This window comes from Trichosurus vulpecula, chromosome 5, assembly GCF_011100635.1.
Source record: "Trichosurus vulpecula isolate mTriVul1 chromosome 5, mTriVul1.pri, whole genome shotgun sequence".
Lineage (NCBI taxonomy): Eukaryota > Metazoa > Chordata > Mammalia > Diprotodontia > Phalangeridae > Trichosurus > Trichosurus vulpecula.
Genome location: NC_050577.1, coordinates 44,092,947 through 44,112,781, shown reverse-complemented (window position 1 = coordinate 44,112,781; position 19,835 = coordinate 44,092,947). Strand labels below are relative to the sequence as shown.

Here is a 19,835-nt window from a genome sequence, read left to right as displayed (position 1 = left end):
TGATTAATATTAATATGGTGCAGAGTGGTCTGAGTTGTTAACAGCATTTTTCCTCAGATCTCACATAGGCCTGCTTTGTAAATGCCCTTACAGAATGCTGTGCATTATAATTTTATGAATTCGTGTTTCATCGTCCTACTTAAATTAAAATTCAATTCAACCAGCATAAAGTGGTTTAGGATATTTTTTAACTATAAAATTTTAACAACACGTTTTGGTATTTAATTCACAGGAATCGATATTCTCAAGTGTGGCCAAAGGCATTGTTGAATCCTGCATGAATGGTTACAATGGTACCATCTTTGCATAGTAAGTTTAGTTTAGTTTATGTAAGATGTAAAAAATGTTACTAGAAATATTAATGAAATTATAGGATGGTTTTTTTTTTTTTTTAGTATTTTGAGAATTATAGGCTGCTGCAATCCTAATGTCAGAAATGACAAGTAGTTTATGGGCTAGAGTAACAAAGTGTAATTTTGTAGGTAAATGTTAGTACAGGGGCAAAGCAGTTTGTTCCAGAAGGCTATATAAAATGTCTGTGTACTTTTTCAGCATTCGGTAGCACAGCACTTTTTCTGCAGCATCTGACAAACTTTTTTATTCTACCGGGGGTATTGTGACAAAGAATGTCATGAGTTGTACATAATATTTTAAGGTCTTTTGGATTTATGTCTTTATTATGGTTCTTTAAGTGGCCCAAATGAGAAAAAGTCAAAAGACATGATAAATAACAGTTCTCATATTTTATACGTTGTACAAGGAAGATTCACTTTTGCTACTCACTCATCCTCCTATAAAAAGTGAAGTAATTTATTCAGGAGAATTAAATTTCCTTTCCTGGGCAGTGAGGCAGATAATACTTTTCTAATGTTGCTTTCCCAGCAGAGTAATGATTTTAGGGAATATTTTTGGTAGTAGAATTTTTAAAAATTAATTTTAAATAAAAACATAGTAGCCTGAAATATTTTATTTCAAGACCATTATCTTTGTAGATTGCAGTCATTAATTGTAATGCTTAGCTTGCACAGTACATAATGACTTTTTTTAAAAAAGGCTTTCAGTGGTACCTAGTGCAAATAACTCAGAAAAATAAATGTCCCAGCTACAGGAAACTCAAAATTTATAATACCGTGCAACCAGTATTCATGGTATATAACTAAAGAATTTTTTCATCAAGATGGAAAAATGTAAGAATTCTACTGTCATGTACTCTTGTTAGAATTTATAAGTGAATTGAGTTTTCTCTCTGAGTCAAGTTCATGTATGTAGACATTTTTTGGTCCATTCTTGGTCTTCCTATTAGTTTTAATAATAGCTGAACAGAAAGAGAACATTTTTATATTCCTCTAAACCCCAAAGTCTTACGTGGAAGGATTTAGTGGTTTGCTTTTAAGAAACACTTAGCTCTTAAAAAAAATTATTATTCGGTAGATATCATTAAAAGGAAGTGGGCACCCTTTCCAAGTAATCTTTTCAATGTTATTTTTTAATTTTTTCTTTTCTAGTGGACAAACTGGCTCAGGAAAAACATTTACTATGATGGGTAAGTAAATAAAAATTCTGCTGGATCAGATAGTGGTTTCTCCAGCTTAGATTGGTTTTTTTGTTGTTTTTTTTTTTTTTGAGAATGGCATCCAAGGATGTTTTCTAAGAAGACAGGGTTTATTTGTTATCAAACTCAGAATATGGGAACGTAGCAAAATTTATCTCTTAATTATTTTTGGTTTTGTCATCCATGAATTAAAGTAAACCTTTTATACATTTTTAAAAAGTTTCTATCTTATGCGTGCTTTTGAGGGGTGATGAACTACATTCATTTTATGTTCCACTCACTGTATAAAGTAATATTAAATATTAAAATTAAATATTAAGTTCATTTTAAATTTATCTCTTGTAAGTGGTATCATTTAATAAAAGTTAAAATTCGTATTGTAGCTCCGCCTGTCCTCCTCCCCTTTCTTGAATATTTTCTCTGCCTTTTTGGCCACTGGTACATGGATCAATGTCTAGGATGACTTCTTGGGCTCTTCTTGGATTGTTATTGTTAATTCGGAGGGTGTCATCTTTTTTAAGTAGAGTTTAAATCATTTTCTCTTAGAGATCTTACCTTGTTTATCTACAGTCTTTCTCTCTTTAACAGGCAGCAAATACCCACTTTACCCTTTTCTGCTCTCCTGCATATTTTGAGACCTTAAAGTGTAGTTTCTCTTGCTTGATTTTTTTTCAGTACCTTGAAGAGCTAAGTGTCATCTGGAATAAAGTACATTTGTTTTGAGATTTGGAAGTTAGTAAATTGTCAAGTCCAGTGCCCATGTTGCTTTTTCTGTGTTAAAATAACACAGGAATGTGATAGTTCAATTCCTCCTCATGATGTGGAGATTTTGAAGGCTATGGCAAAGTGATGGTGAACTCTACTGAGTTTTGCCTTTCTGGAGCAGTTTATGATCAGAGAGTAGGTATTCAACCCAAATAAGGCCAAACCACTAGAGCACCTCCCCACATGTTTTCCAGGAGCTACCCATTTGCTGTGACTGAAAAAAGTCAACTAGTTGGTGATCTGTTGCTGTTGGAAGATAGAACCCACAGCAAAAAATTGATAGATCTTTAAAGCTATTAAAGAAATGACTTAGATTGGTCTCTATGGATCCTCTCTTGCGCCTTTGCTTTGCGGATAATGTTGCTTTGGGTTGTTATTTAGATTTTCTACAAATTTTTAAAGTTAACCTTATGCTAAAGCATAAGTAAGAAAATAGGTTTGTAGGTAAAATTTGTTTAATTTTCAGTAATGTGTTGATTGTTTTTCACTCTTGTGAAATAGCTAGTCTAGTGCTATAAAAACAAAAACTTGATGATTTTATGAACTTTTTCAAATTTTGTTTTCTTTAGGACCATCTGAATCTGATAATTTCACTCATAACCTTAGAGGAGTAATTCCCAGAACTTTTGAATATCTCTTTTTTTTAATTGATCGTGAAAAGGAGAAGGTAAGTTTTATTTTTAAGAGGCATAGGATATAAGATTTTGAGCATATTAGAATGTAAAAGTGATGCTATTTATAAGAACATGTTGAAAACATGGGGGGGAGGGCAAAAACATTAGTTGCGTGATATATAGAACCCAGTTCTCAAGGAAAGAGAAAGGAATTGGATTCATCATAATTACACATGGATTTAATTTGGTTATTAGTAAAAATAAATCCTAACTGCAAGTCAGCAAAAAAGGAGAAGATAATTACTTTAGTCTCACACTTGTCAAAAGAAATAATATTCTCAAAATATTTTTGTTTGCCTTGTGCCCAGTCTCACTTTGCCATGCTGCGTGCCTTGCATAGACACCTCCCACCTGCCTTTGGGCAGGTCTCCTCCACATAGCATCTAGACATCCCAATGGGGGCTATTTGTCAGTCAGTAGAGGATTCAGTCCTTCCAGTGCCTTTCCTCTCAGTCTGTATCTTCTCTTGTTTGGGGCTCTACTTTAGTGAATCCAAAGTTGTGGCGCCCATTTAACATGGATTTTAAAACTATAACCGTTGTCATGTGCTCTGTCCTCTCATATTTGGTAGACAGTGCTCAGTCCAGTTCAGCAACTGCCACCTGACTGCCACTTAAACTAAGCGCTGTGTAGTAGTTGAGATGTGCGTAGGTTTATATATACATATAAGACATTTGTTAGAAAAGTAGATAGCATGTTTTATAAAATATAGAAACTGTGTAGCTAATATAGGTATGGAGGGGGGAATAAAAAACATTAGTGTCTTGTGCTTTTTGTATTTTGTTAACTATCACAGGAAATGTCGGCCTTATGAAGTGACTGTAAGATATGATTATCATGATTGCAGCTGTGCTAGGGAAGTGCTTTTGTGAAAATGATACATCCATGTAAAATGCTGTTTTCCAGGCTGGTGCTGGAAAGACTTTCCTTTGTAAGTGCTCATTCATTGAAATTTACAATGAGCAGATATTTGATCTCTTGGATTCCGCCTCTACTGGGCTGTTATTAAGGGAACACATCAAGAAGGGTGTCTGTGTTGTCGGTGCTGTTGAACAGGTGGTAACATCTGCCACTGAAGCCTATCAGGTAACCCTTCTTGTGTTATTTGGTGTTTAGGCAGCATTCCCATGTAGTTGAGGCACACACTGTTGTCAGAAGTAAAAGTGCCAAAAATAAAATTGATAAATATTTTGCAAAGGAGTAACAGAGAATGTACATATGAAAAAGAGAAAAATATAGCTTTTCATAGGTTTCACCTTTGCATGAAGAAATAAACATTTTTGGTGGTAAAATGTTATTTAAATATTTAATATCGAGTATTTTTATCCTTATTAATTCCTGGGGGAGTCTGGCTGCCAAAATTCTCACACAGTAAACTTAGCTATCTTCGTAGTAGCATGACTCCGGCAAATGCTTCTTTTGAGTGTTATGCCAGAAGCGAGTGACACACGCCACAGAGTATAAGTTTTAAGTGGAGAATTTATTTAGCCGGTGGCCATTGGGGCTTCCCAAATCAATGGCCCCGTTTTAAAGTGAAAGGGTAGTTTTTATAGAGAATACAGGATTCAGTGCTTAATTATCTCTTGAAATGTCATTTTGCAGACTCGGCACGCCTGTACCTTTTATGACCATGATCAAAGGAAACTCCTTAATAGATTGTAGATACAACATATCAGACAGCTGACTAAGTGTCAACTGAATTACAACCCAGAATCTCTGTGTCCAGTTTGCCATACGTCCCACAACATGACTCATGAGATAAGAGCTAGGAACAGTCACATAATTCAAAAGAATATCTGGGGCTGAGGCTTTCATCTTTCAAGGCCATAGGCAGACCGAGGGATGCTCCAGCTGGGTTTGTTGAAACGAGATAGAGTCGTCTCTCAGCCCGCTCAGGAAAGAAACAGAGATTGCTAAGCATCAGGCCCTTGCCTTGGCCATACTCCATACTCCCAGAACAGTCATGGTGGGGGGGAGGGGCGGTGTCAAGGACACCCACTGAACGCCCAACGGCAGGAACTAAGTCTGATTTTCTTACACAAACTGGGGTTTTTTAGTTAGGGGCTGGGGGCAGGGTTTTTCTAGCAATAGCTGGCTACTCAAGTATCACATGAGTTTTTATTAACATTGTCATCTTTGGCTATTTAAACCATTCTTCTAAAAGTAATTGTTTTAAAGCATTTTGTTATATGTTTCCTCTTTAGACCATCTAATAAGATTAAACTTACTAGAGATTATTATAAAATGCAGTTTCCCAGTATAAGATAAGGGAAATGTGTCCAGACTTTAGTTAATCTAAAAAAAAAAAACTCTGGATTTTAATGGATTCCAGGCTCTCAGTATGTGTGAGTGATATGATGAAGCAGCCCCAAGGGCTCATGCTATGTTCAGAGTCCTAATGTCAAGGACTAGGGAAGTTATGAAGCCACCGAACACTGGGAGAGAGCCTGGAGTACCCTGTTTTAATTCTGGGTGTCACATTCTAGGAAGGACAGAGCTTCCATAAAAGACAAACTGATGGTGAAAGTCTAGAGAGGAACGCAAATCCCCTGTTTGGCATGTACTGGCCCTCTCAATTTGACATCAGTCCGACTTTCTGGACTGATCTGGCCGGATGCTGCACTTCATGTACTCTGTGTTTTACCTAAACTGTCATACTCCTTTCAGAACATTTGATGTATTGCACGTTTGCATCACATAGGTGGGTTTATTTCCCCATAGTTGTTTGCCTGTTGTCTCTCCCCGGTTAGACTGTGAGTTCCTTGAGGGCAGGGATTTTTTTTTTGTATCCCCAGCACTTAAAACAGGCCCTGCTTGTTTTTGATTTAAATTATCTGTGATCTGCAGGGTGTGTACATTTTCTTCCTGCCTGATACAGTAACTACTTGTGGTGACATAAATATAAGCAACAAGGTAAAAGAGAAATGTATATTGTGGCGTATTAAGAGGAGACAAAAGATCCCCATGGAGCTCAGCCCCAACAGCCATCATACAGGAGTCTACCTTTCTGGAGATGCTGCTTATTGACTGCCCTACAGGCACAGCCACCTTGGCCCATCCCTTTACTCCTTAGCAGCCATACCTACAGATGACCTAGAAAAGAAATTGTCACCATCAAAGTCCTTAGCACTGGCAAGTGGTTCAGCATCAGAAGTGGTTGTGGTTTTATCAGTGGCCATATTAAAGAGGATCCATTACCATCTGCTTTGACACTGAGCCTGAGGACTACTGGGCCTTTGCATTGGCCTTGCAGTTGAACCATCCCTCCGTGTTGCCTTCTCTTATTAGAATGAATGCAAAGATGCAGAGATGCGGGTTAGAAGAAGCAGGAAGTCCAGTTGAGCTGGATTGTAGAGTGAAGAAAGGGGAGTAATGTATGAAAAGGTTAGAAAGACAGGTTGGGACTGAGCTGTGAAAGGGCTTTAAAAGCAAGACAAAGGATTTTATATTTGAACATAGAGGCACTAGGGAGTCATTGAGATTTAACGAGTAGAGGAATATCCAGTCAGACCTATACTTTAGTACATTCTTTTGGCAGCTGTCGGGGAGACTTAGCATGAAGGCCAATTAATAACTAGCAATAATATAAGGCTTTAAGTTTTACAGAGCACTTTACAAATGTTATCTCATTTGATCTTCACAACAACCCTGAGAGCTAATATCCTCATTTTACAGATGAGGAGATGTGAAGCTGGTAAATGAATTGCCTACATTCATATAACTAGTATCTGGTGCAGAATTTGAACGGGTCTTTGTGACTCCAAGTTCAATTCTTTTCATGTAGGAGACCCTTGCAGTAGTGCAGGCAAAAGGTGATGCAAGGAGGAGGGAGATGTGGAGGTAGAAATCATGAGATTAGTAACTGATAGGATATGTAGGGTGAGGGAGAGTAAGGAGTGAAGGATACCATCATTATTTCACCAGACAGATGGTGGTACCCTCAACAGAAATAGGGAAGTTCCAAAAAGCAATGGGTTTGGGGTAAAGATAATGAATTTGGACATGCTGAATTTGAAATATACATTAGACGGTTGGAGAAGGGTGATTGGGATGCAAGAGAGAGACTAGTCCTGGAATAGATTTGGAAATCATCTGCATAGAGAAGATGATTAGAATCATGGTAGCTCATGAGGTCACTGACAGTGTATAGCAGAGAGGAAGGCCCAGGACAGAGACTTGGGGTATCCCCACAGTTAGGGGGCATGATATGGATGATGAACCAGCAAGAGACTTAGAAAAGGCAGTACAAAGAGAGCACCGACAAAAACCCAGCTCAGGATGTCCAGGACCTGTTTCCTTCTCCACTTTTTTGAGGAGGTGTCGCTGCCTTCAAGTATTTGAAAGGAAGGTGAATTTGACATTATTTTGCCCCCAAGGGCAGAAGTAAGAACAGTGGGCAGAAGTTGCTGTAAGGCAAGTTTCTGTTAGAAATCACTTCCTGATAATTCGAACTATCCACAGGGGGAGGGAGGGAGTTGTGATCAGTGAAGATCTCTAGGCAGAGGCTTCCTGACCACTTGTCAGGTGTGACAAGTTGAAGACTATACTGTTCAGCGTTAATTCAGCTCATGCTTTGGTAAAAGTGTTGGGATAGGCTGTGGCTCATAGATTTTTAGCTCTGGCAGGAATCTTATAGATGATCTTGCCCAACTTTTCATTTTGCGGCTGAGTTAACTGAGGCTTAGGAGGTAAAAGTCCTAAAACTAGTTAAATGGTTTCTGTCATGTAACCCTTTGGTCATGTTCATGACATTAAAGTGGTGGTATTGTTGTATATATTGGTACAAAATAGGATCTCACCATGACATCATAGAATTCTGGGCTTGGAAGGAACTTTAAAAGTCATAGAGTACAGTACCCTGCCTCATAAACCACTTGGCATTTGACCAGAAGACCAAGTGAAATTAAGATGGAAGTAGCATGTTTCTCTGCTCTGTTCTAAAGTTGAAACATTTATTATATAAATGAGTGGGAGGGGGCGGGTTAAACTTTCTTGGAGCTGTCCCTTAATTTCTTAATAAAATAAAGTTATTGTCCAGTTCCCGGTTAGCAATATCAGTTATTGCTTGGATGTGGCTGTTGCTGATTTTTTGTTATCTTTCTTTCTTCCGAGGTATTATCTGGGGGATGGCGAAATAGACGTGTGGCAGCTACATCTATGAACAGAGAGTCTTCCAGGTCTCATGCTGTCTTTACAATTACAGTAGAATCAATGGAGAAAAACAAAGATGTTGTCAATATTCGGTCCTCCCAACTAAACCTGGTAGACTTAGCTGGATCTGAAAGACAGAAAGATACACACACAGAAGGCTTGAGATTGAAGGTAAGAATTCAGTGTGGGATCTTCAGTGGACCTGGAAATTTGACCCCCTCTTGCAGCATTGGGCTAAAGGCTGAAAAGTATGATGTACAACATATACTTTTGAGGGGTTTACTCTGTTACTGGGTAGATAGGATGTCAGTACTGTAGCTGAGAAGCAGTTTTAAAAAGGGAGAGATTAAATTGGCCAAGAATGGTTGAAAAATGCTTCATGGAGGGAAGTGGACTTTGGCAACGTCTGAAGACTAGGTAGGATTTAGATAAGAGGAAAGCTCATCCCAGATCAAGGTAACTATATGGACAAGACAAGGGGCATGGCATTTTCAGAAAATGGTGAGACCATCATCCATTTCTGGTTAGAATAGAAGCTTTACTTTAGGGAGAAGTGAGAAGAGAGTTTGGATGGATAGAATAGACCCAGATTATGAAGGAACTAAGTGAAAGGGATTATCCACACTACATGGACCCTCTCATTTCCTTCCTCACCTCCTAAAGCTCATACTTCCACTGATAACAGAGCAATGCAAAAAAAGGTAACCAATGCCAACTCATGTTGCTTTCTGGTATATTCCTTTTAAAACTCTATTATCTCAAACCAAATTACTGAAACAGCTTCGCACAAAAAAACCTAATAGACATGTATTCATTCTGTTTCCAAAAGTCAGTTATTATACAGGGGTCCACTGTATTTTACAAAATTAAATCTAATACGTTTCTTTGGGCAGTTCGGTGGCACAGTGGAGAGAGTGCCAGGCCTGGAGTCACTTAAACCAATTTGCCTCGGTTTCCTCATCTGTAAAATGACTTGGAGAAGGAAATGATAAACCACTCCATTATCTTTGCCAAGAAAACCCTAAATGGAGTCAGAGTCAAACACAACTAAAAAAGTGACTGAACAACAAAATGTTTCTTTGCTTCCCTTTAAGTACTAAAAATTGCACAAAACGTAAATGTAGGGAAAGATTAGTGTGATCAGGCACTCTCGTCATCACCAGTACTGTTGTTTTTTGTCACTTGCCAGTCAAAGTTTCAGCTACTGCTATTTGTGATTTTATTAGTTACAAAACAAGTACCTATGCTAAACTAAGCATTTCCTCTTTTTCTCTCGTGATTAGGAAGCAGGTAATATAAATCGATCATTGAGCTGTCTCGGACAAGTGATTACAGCGCTTGTAGATGTTGGTAATGGAAAACAGAGACACGTGTGCTACCGGGACTCCAAACTTACTTTCTTACTACGGGTAAAGTGGGACGTGACTATTTTAAAAGTCACACTAACTGAATTGGTCATAGAAACAACTCTTTCTTATTCTGTTTGCCAATTATATATTTACTGTAGGGGAAAATTATTGTCTGATTTTTTAAACTAATAATTAATATTAATAAACAGGATTCTCTTGGAGGTAATGCCAAAACAGCCATAATTGCAAATGTCCACCCTGGATCCAAGTGTTTTGGAGAAACTCTCTCAACTCTTAACTTTGCTCAGAGAGCTAAGCTGATTAAAAACAAGGTAAATTTTTTTATGAATATCTTTTATTACCAGTAAAATTAAAAAAATTATTTCATGGAATGCTGGCCATTTATTTTATGGTCAAATCAAGTAAGCAATTTATTAAGCATTTACTGTATGCCAGGCAGCTGTGCTAATCACTGAGGATACAAATAAAAGCAAAAAGAAAGGCAGTTCCGGCCTTCAAAAAGCTTATATTCAGATGCTGAAAGACACATATAAAAAGGAACACTCAATATTGAGCCTTAGGGCTTAGAGTACTTTCTCCCTGGGTAGTTTTTATGGTTAGGAGCTATTTTGTGGGGCATGGCTATAGGAAAATTGTTTTGTTTTCTCTTTCAGGAGCATTGTAAGCTTAAGGATAACTGACACTTTGAAGCTAAATTTCCTAAATTATTCTTACACCATCTCAGAGATATCAAGAACATCAGAGGCTATCTGTCTAGTCCAACTCATATTTCAATTCTAGTTGAATTGGTGCCTAGGCTGTGTTTTTTTCTTTGAGGCTTTGTGGATGTTTTGGAGTTCTTCTTTTCTCCTGGGTTTATAGCTTGAGCGTCTCTGTCACCACAATAACTTTTTACGGTGGGATATTTTGTTTATTCATTTTTCTAGCCCACCTTCTAACTTCAGACTTTTTATGTTAGGGCCAGGTACGCTTCTTGTTCTGCTGCCGCCTTCTTGGCTATTGAGTGTTGTGTTATTACAGAATCTTAGGGATAGTTCAGGCTGGGAACCTACAAACTATCAGTGCTCCCCACGATAAAGTCTGATTGCTGCCCACCTGGTCTGAGCTTTGCAGGTCTCTGACCCATGTCTGGGTGTGCTTACACTCCTGTTGGCTTGTCCCCGGTTGGGAGCTCCAGTGGACTGTGGCTGGACTTAGCTACTGTCAGGTAGCTAGAAAGCTGTGCTGGCTCTGAGTAACCCAACTGCAGGGGCCCCTCTGTCCTGGGATTCCTACCTTGATTCCTCCTGTGCAGGCTTCAGACTTGACTGAAGACTAGAACTGTGATAGCTTTGTGTCATCTGCAGATATCATAGCCGTGCCACCTGTACCTTTATCCAAGGCATTGATAAAAATGTTAAACAGTGCAAGGCTAAGCACAGATTCCAGGGGCACGCCACTAAATTTGTGCTTCCAGGTTGACACAGAACCATTAATCAGCCCTTTTAGGATCCAGACATTGTCAGTTCTAAGCACATCTCATACGCCTGCATATCTCGTCATCTTGTTCAGAAGAATACCACAAGGAACTTTGTCAAATATTTTGCTGTAATCTGGGTAAACTTTATCCACAGCATCATCCGTATTTCCTAATCTCAAATGATGATTTTTGTTAAAGGAAATTATGTTAATCTGGCATGGAATGTTCATGATCGAGTTATACTGGCCGTTTGTAATCACCATTTCCTTTTCTAGCTATTTATTTTCATTTTCTTTAATAATACAGGTCAGGATTTCAACAGGAACAAGTCAAGCTTATTGGCTTAGTTGGCAGACTATACTCTTTCCTTTTTCTAAGACAATCCAATTCTATGGTACCTTTCCATAGTTTTAAGTATCCTATGATATGGTTCATCTTGCTCTAGTGACTTGAACTCAGCAAGAGCAACAGGACACTAGGAACCATTTAAGATCAGAGGAGGATTCCTCTCTTATTCTCTTTGCAGCCTTCTGTGCAAATTGTCTTCCCTATGAGAGGGATCCTTTGCCAGTTCCCAACAAGGGTAGAGGTTAACTTAAGCGACTGAGAAGTAAGTGACCACTCACCATGAGTTAGTAGAGTTGTAGTCAGCGCACACAACTCCCACCAGGACAGTATGCACCTTGATTAACAAGCATGTGAAAAATTCTCCCCTAAAGACCTCTGACGCCTCAGTGTGGAGTAATTCTGGAGTCTTAAAGGCTCAGCCAGAGGGGTATAAGCTCCTACTGGGCCAGAAGAGCTGTGAGCCTGGGCCTGGTGACAGACTTTATCTGCAATTTTCAGAGAAGGTTGACTGCAGGATGGTGAAATTTTTCAGCCACAGAAACTCAAGAAAGCCTTCTGACAAAAGGTATCTGAGGGGTATGGTCTATGTTGGTGGAGACGACGTATCCACACTGACAAAACCATGATCTTTGAAGAACTGAAGCAAGTATGTACTCCATAGAAAGGGGACCAACATAGCAGAGCAGAGCTGTTTGGCAGAAGGGAAATTGGGAGACTGGCCTTAATAAGCATGTTGGATAATTAGAATGGGGAAAAACTTGTCAGGAGGCAGGCAGTAAGGAAAGGATCTCCAGTGAGACAGGGAACCTATTTTTAAAAGCTATTTCCTTGAGGGAGCCTGTAGCCAGGCTTATGTGCTAGGGCTAGGTACCAGAGACAGGAACTCCAAATGACTTTTATCTTTTGTGGGAGAAGTTGAGAGAGGAGAAAAAGAGGGAGTTTGCTCTAAGAACCTAGGCTCAGGAAATCTGGAGTAAGCTCCCAGCCAGGTCACTTGGAGCTCTTGTCCCTCTGAGAGCTCTAGACCAAAAGATGGTGTTTAGGTGCCTTGTTAGTTTTGTCCTGCAGAGCCGACCTCAGGCTGTCTGGGTCACTACTGCTTATTGAGATGTTGAGACATCGAATCATCCTCTTCTGGGCCTTTGCACAGACTTCCGTTCTTAGAATGCTCTCCATCCTCATTCCCATTTCTTCTTAGAACCCTTAGACCCTATCAAGGATTAACCCCAGGGCTGTCTTTGAGAGAACCTTTCCTGAATCCCCTAATGGTGCCCCTGCATATATTTTTAGACATATACAATTCACTGTGTAATTTTTTTAAGCATAGAGAAATGAATATAGGACATATTGTAGCCTCCTGATAAAATGTATGCACTCTGAGGACAGGGATTATATCACTATTAGCATATGTTGCTCCAGCACCTCCCACAGCATCTGGAACCTGGGTACTTAAGAAATACTTTTTGAGTAATTGATAATAATGGCACCCTGGACTGGGCCTCAAGTCCCAGATCACTAGGTGCCCAGACCCATTAGTTCTCGTTCCCGGATTTCCACCAGTATGGTTAGTGACTTTTGGCAAGTCATTTCTTGATGGGCTTCCATTTTCTTAGCAATGAGATATTGGTATCAAATGATCTTCAAGGTCCTTGATGTCTCTGCATTTTTTATTCTGGGTGTGTTGTTGCTGTTTGTGTGTGGAATAGTATTATTTTTTTGTCATCCTGCATAATAGACAAATTTGAATGTAAAACTATGCAGTATGAATGATTAATTAAGAATATGGGAGAAGGCAGAGCCAAGATGGCAGCTGGAAAGCAGGGACTTGTGTGAGCTCCCCCTCAGGTCCCTCCAAACACCTATAAAAAATGGCTCTGAACAAATTCTAGAACTACAGAACCCACAAAATAGCAGAGGAAAGCAGGGCTCCAGCCCAGGACAGCCTGGATGGTCACCTGGGTAAGGTCTATCACACGGAACTGGCAGCAGAGCCCAGTGTGGGCTGCGCCTGGACCAACAAGACCCAGAGCCAGGCAGAGCAGGCCCTAGCACCCTGAATCAGTGAGCTGTGGCAGTTACCAGACTTCTCAACCCACAAACACCAAAGACAACAGAGGAAGTTAGTGGGAAAAACTGAGGGGGACAGAGTGATAGGAGTTCACAGTTTGGCCACCACCCTGGGTGAAGCAGAGGAGGTGCAGCTACAGAACTACAGCTGCAGTTGCTTCTGGCCCCAGGCCCACCTGGTGGGAGGAATTAAGTGGCAGATCAGAGCTGGAGTGCAGAGCCTGCTTAGATCTGAGTCCTGTCCAGGTTGGCAGTTCTTGGGGGAGGAGTAGAGCTGCTATGGCAGAGCTTGCTGTGTAGAAATAAGTGAAAACAACAGCACAGCCGCTCAAGGTTGGGACAGAGTACTTTCTACAAGCAGTCACACCCCAGCAAAAAACTCAAGGGTCAAGTAAGTTGGCTGGGAACATGGCCAGGCAGTGAAAATGGACTCAGATTCAGACTCAGACTTTGGAATCTCTCTTTAGTGACAAGACCAAAACATACAGCCAGAAGAAGTCAACAAAATCAAAGAGCCTACAACAAAAGCCTCCAAGAAAAACGTGAACTGGTCTCAGGCCATGGAAGAGGTCAAAAAGGATTTGGAAAAGCAAGTTAGAGAAGTAGAGGGAAAATTGGGAAGAGAAATGAGAAGGATGCGAGAAAGCCATGAAAAACAAGTCAATGACTTGCTAAAGGAGATCCCAAAAAAATGCTAAAGAAAATAACACCTTAAAAAATAGAGTAACTCAAATGGCCAAAGAGCTCCAAAAAGCCAATAAGGAGAAGAATGCCTTGAAAGGCAGAATTAGCCAAATGGAAAAGGAGGTCCAAAAGACCACTGAAGAAAATGCTACCTTAAAAATTAGATTGGAGCAAGTGGAAGCTAGTGACTTGATGAGAAATCAAGATATTATATTATAAACCAAAGGAATGAGAAAATGGAAGACAATCTCAAATATCTCATTGGAAGAACCAGTGACCTGGAAAATAGATCCATGAGAGATAATTTAAAAATTACTGGACTACCTGAAAGCCATGATCAAAAAAAGAGCCTAGATATCATCTTTCAAGAAACTATCAAGGAGAACTGCCCTGATATTCTAGAGCCAGAGGGTAAAATAGAAATTGGAAGAATCCACTGATCGCCTCCTGACAAAGATCCCAAAAAGAAAACTCCTAGGAATATTGTCGCCAAATTCCAGAGTTCCCAGATGAAGGAGAAAATACTGCAAGCAGCCAAAAAGAAACAATTTGAGTATTGTGGAAACAATCAGGATAACACAAGATCTAGCAGCTTCTACATTAAGGGATCAAAGGGCTTGGAATATGATATTCTGGAGGTCAATGGAGCTAGGATTAAAACCAAGAATCACCTACCCAGTAAAACTGAGTATCATGCTCCAAGGCAAAATATGGATTTTCAATAAAATAGAAGACTTTCAAGCTTTCTCAGTGAAAAGACCAGAGCCGAATAGAAAATTTGACTTTCAAACACGAATCAAGAGAAGCATGAAAAGGTAAACAAGACAATGTGTATAATTCATGAGACCTCAGTATTAGGGTAGCTGAAGGGAATATACATACATGCATATATGTGTGTGTTTACATATATGTATATGTATATATAGAGAGAGAGAGAGACAGAGGGCACAGGGTGAGTTGAATATAAAGGGATGATATCTAAAAAAAATAAAATTAAGGGTTGTGAGAAGAATATATTGAGAAAGGGAGAGATAGAATGGGGCAAATTATCTCACATAAAAGTAGCAAGAAAAAGCAGTTCTGTAGGAAGGGAAGAGGGGGCAGGTGAGGGGGAATGAGTGAATCCTGCTTTCATCAGATTTGACCTGAGGAGGAAATAACATACACATTCAATTGGTTATCTTACTGCACAGGAATGAAGGAGGAAGGAGATAAAAAGGGGGGGATGATAGAAGGGAGGGCAGATGGGGGAGGAGGTAATCAAAAGCAAACACTTTTGAAAAGGGACAGGGTCAAGGGAGAAAATTGAATAAAGGGGGATAGGATAGGAAGGAGCAAAATATAGTTAGTCTTTCACAACATGAGTATTGTGGAAGGGTTTTACATAATGATATACATGTGGCCTATGTTGAATTGCTTGCCTTGGGGAGGGAAGAGGGGAGAGAGTTTGGAACTCAAAGTTTTAAAAACAGGTGTTCAAAAAAAAAAAGTTTTTGCATGCAACTAGGAAATAAGATATACAGGCAATGGGACATAGAAATTTATCTTTCCCTACAACAAAGTAAGGGAAAAGGGAATGGCAGGGGGAGTGGGGTGACAGATGGGAGAGCTGACTGGGGAATGGGGCAACCAGAATATATGCCATCTTCGAGTGGGAGGGAAGGTAGAAATGGGGAGAAAATTTGTAATTCAAACCCTTGTGAAAATCAATGCTTAAAACTAAAAATATTAAATAAATTAAATTTAAAAAAAGAAAATTAAAAAACAAGAGAAAGGGACCTATGTGTATAAAAATATTTATAGCAGCTGTTTTCTGGGGATAAAGAATTGGAAATTGAGGGGATGCCCATCAATTCAGGAATAGCAGAATAAGTTGTGGTATATGATTATGATGGGATACTATTGTACTATAAGAAATGATGAGCAGGATTCTCTCAGCAAAACCTGGAAAGACTTGCATGGGCTGATGGAAAGTACAGAGTAACAGCAGTATTGTAAGATGATCAGCTGTGAATGACCTAGGTATTCTCAGCAATACAAAGATCCAAGACATCTCTGCAGGACTTACGATGAAAAGTGCTATCCATTCCTAGAGAAGGAACTGATGGTGTCTGAATATAGATTGAAGCATACTTTCTTTTTTACTTTATTTTTCTTGAGTTTTTAGTTTATGTTTTCTTTCACACATGACTATTATGTATATGTTTTGCATGACTACACATGTATAACCTAAAAATAAGAATATGGGTGCCTGTCATATTTTTCCCTCTAAAAATATTAAAAGTCAGATGCATGTGTACACATAACACAGCAATCTTTCAGCATGAAAATAGGCTTAATTCTCTTTCAAAATGATGCCAATCTCTTCTTTTTCACTGGGAGCATTTCAAGTCTTTATCCTCCCCAATATTTATAAACTTCATCATTATATTTAAAGTTCAGTGGGAACTGAACTTTAACTTGGGAAGCTGTGTAGCAGAAGAATAATTTTCACTATCTTTGTCCCTTTTTTTTTGCATCAGGCTGTGGTAAATGAAGACATGCAAGGCAATGTGAGCCAGCTTCAGGCAGAAGTGAAAAAGCTCAAAGAACAACTGGCTCACCTGACTGTGGGCGCCAGTGCTGTCCCAGGTGAGGCAGCCACAGTGTTTCTCATCCTGTTTTACTCCAGAGTGGTCTGGACTTAACCCAGCATGTTAGTGCTGCCCCAGTCAAATGACCAAGGAGCTCCCATCTACAGCGAGACAGAGGAACAGCTTCCCTTTGAAGGAGCAAAAGGCAAAGGATAGAGATCAAATGGCAGAGGGGGCCCAGGACGAGCAGATCTCAAGCTCTGTTACAAGATAGTAGTCACTAAAACACAGAAGAAGGGATTGGAGGAAAAAGCAGATGAGTGAGAATGCACACCAACAAGCACATCAGCCCAGAGGGGAGAGGATTTCACCCCACAGTTTGTGGCTACTCTGGAAAGCAATTTTTAGAAAAGAGCTCTGGACCATGTACCACAGTGAGCTCCAAATGTATACATGACCCAAATGGTAGAGGCCACATCAAAAGTAGTTTGAAAGTTTTTGTTCATACAGCAAAGCCTTGTAGATTTGCCTCATTCCTATGACCTTTGCAGGACTCACATGACCCATGTCAGCCCATTCTCATCCTTTGTCCCAAATCTGCTTAAAAAATACTAAAATAGTGTCTGTTTCTCTTTGTCCTCAACATTGAGCAGTAGAAGGTCAGCTTCTTGATCATCATTTCCATTTCTATTGCTGTGTAGAATCCAAAAATGGTTCCTCCCATCATCAGCATGCAGATTTATTCTCTGTTTTATAAACCTAAGGAACTAAAAATCAAAGCATGTTTTTTCGTTTTCCATGCTGAGTTGTCAGTGCAGGATTTAACATACATGTATGCCATCACCATTATCCCTCCCATTTTTAAAAGACTAGCTTTTCCATCAAGCCTCCTTAAGGTAGGCAGCCTGAAGTCCTGGCTATATCATTTACTGACAAGGTAAGCAGGAGTGAATCATTTGTCTTTTGCGGCCCTGAGTTTCTGATACGTACCGTGTAGAACTGTTCGGAAGAAAATATTTGGTAAGCCACACAATTACCACTGGAAGGTAGAAAAGAAAGAGTAGTTTGGTAGCCAGCCTCAGAGTCAGGAAAACTCGGGTTCAAGGCCTACTTCTAACTCATTCCGGCTGTGTGATCCTGCAAAAGTCACTTAATATACTGCAGAAATGGTGGCCTGTCTGCTTTGGTGAGGAATTTCTGTAGCCCCATGACCAAAAAAGTCATTCTCTTGACTCCCAGTGCCAATCTCTTTTGTCCTAAGAATATTTAATACCCAGAATTTCAAATAACTAGAATTGAAATCAAATCGACAACCCTTAAAATTGACATTGAGGTCAACTGATGTACTTTGTTTTCCTTAATGATTGAGCAGTAGCTTCTTGAGTCAACAAGCATATATTAAACACTTGCTGTATGCCATGTGGGGTGCTGAGTGCTAGGAATAAACATGGAGCAAAACAAAAGATAGCTTCTGCCTATGTGAATGGGGCTGAAGGGGGAGAGGAGGATCAGGAAAGTACCCATGGCCTACCTGGTGAGACCCACCAAAGGACCGGGGGAGGTCCAGGGGTGGGCACAGAGCTGGAAGAGCACTAGAGCTTGTTCTCATGTGTAGCATTCCTTGTATTGAAATAAATTACTTCTGGTCATAAGTCTCTTACCTACCATCTTTTGTTTCCCATACTTAGAATGCTTCAAGAGCACATCTGGGAAACTTCCAAGTGACTCCAGTTCTTAAGTTTGTAGTTCATATATTGTCATTCATTTGTTCAGTCATGTCTGACTCTTTGTGACCCTATGGATTATACTGTCTATGGGGTTTTCTTGCAAAGATACTAGAGTGGTTTGCTATTTCCTTCTCCAGTGGATTAAGGCAAACAGGTTTAGTTACTTGTCCAAGGTCATGCAGCTAGTAAAAATGCCTGGGGCCAGATTTGAACTCAGACCTTCCTTACTCCAGGCCCAGTCTGAGTCTTCTAATGGTATTTTCACAGTAAAATTAAATTTGGGTGTAGTATTTTCTTTATCCCTTAAAGCAGGGCTGTCCAAAGTGCAGCCAGTGGCCACATGTGACCCACCTACAAGCATAGAAATTTACATAAATGCTTTAGTAAATGAAGCCGAGCTACCACAGAGCTCTCACTAAAATGGTAAATCAAAATATATTGTCTATTGTTTCAACAAAAACCTAAGGTTGGACAGCCCTGCCTTAAAAGATATTGGAATTAGACCTCAGAGCAAATTTAAATGTACACAATTGCCAAAAAGTGGATTTTCTACTCTCCTACTCCGAAAGATCCTTTTTAGCAATACAGTTCAATTGATGTTTATTAAGTGCTTATCTACAAAGTGTATCCCTTCATATCCTTCATATATTTGCAATTCCATAGAGATTTCTAGGTAAATTTTTAATTGCTGTGACTTCTAGTTCATTTTAGTACAGCTTTGCTTCATAAACCCAAATTCTAATACCTGTGTCCATACTTGTGTGTCAGTGCTTAAAAGGATGAGACTTATTTTTTTAGACATTTTCTACAGTCTTGTTTTTAAGTACAAATATTCTGCCCATACTCATCTCTCCCTTTCTATTGCTATTCATATGATACAGCTCAGAAATCTGATTTTTTTGCCTGTATTCAGATAACTATGATAAAAAAGATCTTAGTAAAATTGTTAGACCTGTTATTCCTTTTAGACATTATACATGTGTATAGTTTTGCTACTCAGGACAAGAAAATCTTATTTTTTTTCATGGAATGACTACTGGATCCGATAAGTAAAGGTCCTAGAAATACATCCCCCTGTAAATGGAGAGATTGAACTGATGCTTTAAGCTTGTTTCAGCCTTGAAATTCTGATTTTCTGTCATACTGGAAAAATCTTCTTACATGCAAAAGAAAATTTTACTCCTGTTACTTGTTGTTGGGATTTTGAAAAGTTTATTCTTAGTATTTTTGTGAGGAAGAAATGACATTTCTCTTTTATTTTAGATGAAGAAAATACTAAATACATGAACTGTTTTCGAGAGGCAATGTTATTCTTGAAGAAATCTGAACATGAAAAGAAGGTAAGAAACAGTTTTACTGTGGTGTGACTAGAGCTATTTAGGGCATCCTTTTTTTTAACTTTCCAAAACTGAAACAGATTTTTACCAGTCAAAATGTTAAAAATACAAACTAGGAAGAATATAAA

General features: G+C 39.2%; 1 protein-coding gene across 1 annotated transcript in view; it reads left to right on the top strand.

The window, feature by feature from the left end:
- The first annotated feature begins 235 nt into the window (after nt 1-235).
- KIF15 (kinesin family member 15) overlaps nt 236-19,835 on the top strand; it is a 60,258-nt gene continuing 40,658 nt past the window's right edge. Inside the window, exons 1-9 of the mRNA XM_036759456.1 lie at nt 236-309; nt 1,506-1,543; nt 2,887-2,984; nt 3,898-4,077; nt 8,104-8,313; nt 9,426-9,551; nt 9,701-9,823; nt 16,593-16,701; nt 19,634-19,710. Of these exons, the coding sequence (XP_036615351.1) occupies nt 278-309; nt 1,506-1,543; nt 2,887-2,984; nt 3,898-4,077; nt 8,104-8,313; nt 9,426-9,551; nt 9,701-9,823; nt 16,593-16,701; nt 19,634-19,710 (993 nt within the window). The 5' untranslated portion in view covers nt 236-277. The remainder of the gene's footprint in view (nt 310-1,505; nt 1,544-2,886; nt 2,985-3,897; nt 4,078-8,103; nt 8,314-9,425; nt 9,552-9,700; nt 9,824-16,592; nt 16,702-19,633; nt 19,711-19,835) is intronic.